The sequence below is a fragment of the Cibotium barometz genome, chromosome 59 (genome assembly GCF_041138505.1).
Source record: "Cibotium barometz isolate CiBa-2024 chromosome 59, ASM4113850v1, whole genome shotgun sequence".
In the NCBI taxonomy this organism is placed as follows: domain Eukaryota; kingdom Viridiplantae; phylum Streptophyta; class Polypodiopsida; order Cyatheales; family Cibotiaceae; genus Cibotium; species Cibotium barometz.
The window spans coordinates 16,231,334-16,237,093 of NC_141104.1; the positions used below are offsets into that span (position 1 = coordinate 16,231,334).

Sequence of the window (5,760 nt, forward strand, 5' to 3'; positions counted from 1 at the left end):
TTTAGATGAGAATGCTTGTGTGTGTATTAGAACACGACTCATTCATGCATGCAAAGAAAAGAGTAACTTTTTCTAATTTTGGAAGAGCTTCTTTTTGAAATTATGTATGCTATTTTGTATTAGAAAAAGAGAAGAAAAATCAAATAATGTTAATTATGTACATGCCAAGCTAGAGAGAGAGAGAGAGAGAGAGAGAGAGAGAGAGAGGGAGAGAGAGAGAGAGAGAGAGAGATTATGGTTTTACCCTTCAAGAGTGGTGTGGTGGAACCTACAACAATTAAATAAGGAAGCAAAGGCTGCAGTATCCATCATGGAGGTGGGGTGGACATGCATGAGTTTATTCTCTCTTTTGGATTCTAGAAACCACCTATTTGCAATTGTATTAATATGGTATTTTAGATCTATTTTTAATGGATAAACTTTAATTAATTTATTTAAACCTTCACATTTGTCAATATTTATTTCATGGGGAGACACATGAGTTTGTGTGGTTTATAGTGTTATGGCTTATGTTTTTAAAATCCTAAACTTACCAATATGGTATTTAATGTTGATAATCTTAATACCATGTCAAGTTTTTTATGAGGTCATTTGTCATCTACACAAAAAAATGTGTAGATTACCCTTTAGCATGTACACCTTTGTTGTACCTAGTTGTGTCTAAAGAAGATGGAGTTGTGCACATACACCTATTTAATACATACACATTTGATCCTAGTTTTACCTAGTTGTGTGAAAAGAAGACAAGTTATCTATTACATATTAAGAGTATCCAAGGTAATTGTTCATTATTTGGTGATTTGGCAAAGTGTGTGTGTGTGTGCATTAGGAAGTGAATGGGGTCTTCTTGGGCCCTTTAATTTGCCCTAGCCTAATCAAGGTGATCAAGGAATAGCCAAATGGGGGGTTTCCATGTGGACTGAAATGTTGGGTTTTTAAGAGAGGTATAAGAGTGGTCAAAGGGTGCACTTTTTCCCCCAAAAAGGGGGGGGCAATTTTACAATTTTTGGACGTCCATAACTTCTGCATACAAGCTCCGATTTGAGCGGAGATTACAGATCCGTGATCTACGCATCAAGAGTTTTCCATAGATATGTTACATGATATGGTTTTATCTTGATAGTGTTGATATTTGGCCGTTTTACATTTTTCAATTTTGCATCTAATTGATGCTGGTCTATGCAACAGATAAACACCACTTCCTTTTGCTGTGGTTTTTTTCAACACCACCTTCTTACATGATCCATCAATCAACTTACAAATATGGATCTCTATATCTATGTATATTCTCCCACATTAAGCAGGAAATTCTCAAATTTTATGAAACCTCTTAATTTTGAAATTCCCAAAATGCAAGATTTTTCCAATATTACCTAATATGGTATTAAGGGACTAAACCTTGCAGGGGTGTGTGATGTATCCCATTCCACACCCTTTTGCAAGGTTTGATGTGCCGCCCATCAAATGCCACTTGGGTCCTTGCAAGCATCTTAAGTGTACAGATTACTCCAAACACGGGGGTGGTGTGAACTATACAAACAAAGTTAGATGGAGATTAAATTTGACAAAGGTGTGGAATGGGTCTAACCTACACCTTTACAATGTTTGGTGCCCATGTGGCATTGCCTACATGGATAGGCATATGTACAGAAGTATTTCTAACATAGCCCAGCTGTATGTTTTTTATTAAATTATTGTGCTAACTAGGGAACTCCTTATCTAGTTGACCTCTTCCTTGTCATCACACTTATCATCGATATACACTGTAAATAGCCAGTAAAGACTATACTACATGTAGATATCTAGCATATCAGAGTCACAAAGAGTTAAGAATCATGGAACTCCCCGCTTATCTATTATCTCTTATGGAGAGTTTTGATGGGATGATGAAAGAAGTATTCTTTTGAATAATGTATTATCTTCCTATATGCACATGCCAACCCATGGGTTCTCTACTTCCGCGTTATTTAATCACTATTTGTGTGTGGTGAATGGGCCAATTTCAAAGTTTCCTTTGCTAACCCATGGGTTCTCTACTTTCGCGTTATTTGTCACTATTTGTGTGTGGTAAATGGGCCAATTTCATAGTTTCCTTTGGGCTTTTCTGGGAGAAAAAGATCTTATGATTTGTGTGTCTCATTCTTCCTTTGTGTTAAAGGGCATGTTATAAGCACCTAAACCAACAAGTTTTGTTATAGTACACCCACATGCACCCACATGGCTTCTCCCTTGGCAAACTGGTTCTTCGTGGAGCTATAACTCTAAATTCTCAGCAGTAGTTAACCCACATGCACCCACATGGCTTCTCCCTTGGCAAACTGGTTCTTCGTGGAGCTATAACTCTAAATTCTCAGCAGTAGTTAACCCGCTTGAGAAGGAGCAAGGGGTACATTGCACTATTGAAGCAACATTGGTTATGCGTGAGGCGCAAAGAGTGTCGAAAGGCGAGCCGCACAAAACATAGCCCTATAGACAACTTTGTATTAGACTCATTCAAAGATAGTAGGAACAATGGTCACAACAACAATTGATCATTGATTGTTAAAGCATAGATATTTCTTATGAAGAATCGTACTAACTTAAAAGGTTATAGAGTCATAGCATGCATATGGCCTTGTGAGTGTACTACCCTATTTGCAAAATGACGACCAAGGAATGGTAACTTAAAAGGTTATAGACTCATGGCATGCATACAGCCTTGTAAGTATACTTCCCTATTTGCAAAATGATGACCAACGTGTGCCTCTCAATTGAAAGCCTGTATTGTGCATGCATTATACCACATCTTGAAGGTGGTTCTCGAATGGATCAACGAAAGCTTCTCGGATATTAAGGGTCACCAAAGGGTCAATAGCAAGAAACCACTGGGCTGACAACAAAATGTATTAACAAAAAAAGGACTAGGAGTAGGGAAAAGGGATTAAGAAGGGTAGTAAGTCAACTAGAGTTGAGAAGAAAAAAACCGAATGGGAATAGCAAAAAGGGATTAAGAAACAACTAAGACGAACTAGAGTTGGCAACAAAAATGCATAAAAAAGATAGGACTAAGAATAGGAAAAAGGGATTAAGAAGGGTAGTAAGTCAACTAAGGCTCTCACTATTTCGAAATTGAATGTAAATGATGTCAAAATTCTTGGCCGTCGGCCGACAGACCGCCTTTCCAGCCTATTAAAGGGGTGGCCCAGACGTACGTTGATCCATTCGATCTAAAGAACAAATGGCTAGTAAACATAGAACGCCCACATCAGCCTGCGTGCGTCTGCTCGCCCTACTGGTTGCAGTATTGGCGTCTGCGTTTTTAGCAGCGCAGCCGGTCTCCGCCACTCGCCGCCGTCATCATCATCACGCTGGCGTCGTACACACAGCGCACATTTTGCACAGAGACTCTCCAGCCTCCCCGTTCAGGAGAGACAGCGCCACAGAGCCGGATGTTTGGCTAGAAAGGCTGGCCAGGGATGTGACACGAGTGACGGCTGCTGGGACTGGTGCGGCGCCCATTGTGTCTGGGTATAAGCTCGCCGGCAGTGGAGAATACTTCGCCAGGTTGGGCGTGGGCGGAAACCCAAGTACTCGCAGGGACTTCTACATGGTCATCGACACGGGCAGCGACCTCTCCTGGATCCAATGCGCACCTTGCGAGTCATGCTACTCGCAGATCGACCAGCCCGTCTTCGACCCAGCCACCTCGTCCACCTTACGCAACGTCTCGTGCCACTCGCCACTATGCAACGGCAACCGCTGTGGCCTAACTGGCAACACGGACTGCGAATACGAGGTGACGTATGGCGACGGCTCCTCCACCTTCGGCAACCTGGTCACCGACACCGTCACCCTCGGTCGATTAGGTGACGGCGGCAGCCTTCCCAACATGGTCTTCGGCTGCGGCCACCGTAACGAGGGGGACTTCGTAGGGTCCGCTGGATTGCTAGGCTTGGGCTCCGGCCAGCTGTCCTTCCCATCTCAGCTGCACGCCCGTGTGGGCCTCGGCCAGAGCACCTTCTCCTACTGCCTCCCTCCGATGTTCGCCTCCACAACCTCCACACTCACCTTCGGCGGCCCCACGCCACCCGCTCCAAAAGACGCCAAGATTCTGTACACCCCGCTCCTCCGCAACGCTAACCCGGGCTTCCAGAGCTTCTACTACGTCTCCCTCACCGGTATCAGCGTCGCAGGGGCTCGCCTTCCCATCCCTACTTCCTTGTTTCAACTTGACGACCAAACAGGCAACGGAGGCGTCATAGTTGACTCTGGCACCTCTGTCACGCGCCTCCCTTCCACAGCTTACGCACTTTTTCGCTCTGCATTCCGCAAGGCCGCTGCAGCCACTACCGCCGGCCTTCGCCCCGCCGATGCGTTTGCCATCTTCGACACTTGCTTTGACGTCGACCACCCTTCAGCTCACCTCCCAAGCAGTGTACCGAGTGTCGTCCTCCACTTTGAAGGCGAGGGTGCCGACCTTCACTTGCCTCCCTCGAATGTCCTTGCGTCCATCGACCGGTCGGGAACCTCCAAGAAAGTGTGCCTTGCGTTTGCTCCCAATTCTCAAGACCAACCCTTCTCCATTCTCGGCAACATCCAGCAGCAAGGCTTCCGCCTCTCATTCAACACTCGGGCCTCCAAGCTCGGCTTCATGGCCGATCAATGCTAATTAATACTCATGGACCTATAAGTGATCTTTCATTTTGGAGACATCTTTTCACGTTTCCTGCAATGTATTTCCCCTTTAAATCAAAAATGTCATTTCTATGGTTCAGCTCATTCTCAAAATCAAACGAAAAGATCTTATATAAAGCTGATGTGAATGGACCATGATGTGTGAATGGACGTATAATTTAGTGATCTAACATTTTTCTAAAATTAAAAAGAGAGTTGAAATCTATTCATGCTTCTCCTCTCACTACCATGTCAGTTATTTCAATGCAAGTTTGGCTTTTGAAACATGAAAGAATGTGGTTTATTAACAACAAGAACCAAAAGGGAATGGCGTTTCAGTCAAGTCAAGTCTAGCCTATCCTCCCTCGATACCCCCTTCATATCAACACCTGTCACTTAACGAACATGTGACGATACCACGGTCATCAGTCATGCCATCAAGTGTATGGATAAAGCTATAGTATGCATACTAAATTTACCTTATTAATCCATAATAAGCCCACATAGTATCCATACTTAGACCATGTTAGCACGATTCATGCCTCGATCTCAAGCCACCATTGTACAACTGAGCCTTGTAGCTCAACATGATTTCTTAACCATGGTCACGTTTCCTTATAAATGATGATACTGTAAGTGCACATGACTTTTTAAATAGTATCATGCATGCTTTGCAATAGCTATACATGAATGGTCACGATATATATATATATATATATATATATATATTCACTCTATTCACTCTCCTATTCGAAAAAAATTATAGCTCTCGATTTCAAAAGAGGACGACAAAAAGAAAACCATAGATATTTTTTATTTCTCGTGACAAAAATTCCTTTGGATTCACATTTGAGAGAAACATATTAAAAATGTCATTTGAGTACTTGCATTGATGAACGCCTACGCGTGTAGAATGCCTTCCATTCTGACCAACATTAAGAACACGATCAACACAAACCAAGCAGCACAATTCGCTCGTCTCGCAGCCCCATCGCTAGTAGCAATAATGAAGAGATCATGCCCACAAACCGCAAGCTGCTGCAACCGTTGGAAATTGAAATGCAAATTATAAAAAAATGTTAAAAATAACTTGTTAATTCGAAGATT

The 5,760-nt window shown here is 42.9% G+C and overlaps 1 protein-coding gene across 1 annotated transcript; it reads left to right on the top strand.

The window, feature by feature from the left end:
• Window positions 1-3,217: 3,217 nt before the first annotated feature.
• LOC147605534 (aspartyl protease family protein 2-like) lies at window positions 3,218-4,648 on the top strand. The gene has a single exon (XM_086793618.1). The coding sequence runs from the start codon at window positions 3,218-3,220 to the stop codon at window positions 4,646-4,648; it is 1,431 nt and encodes a 476-aa protein (XP_086649744.1).
• Window positions 4,649-5,760: the final 1,112 nt, after the last annotated feature.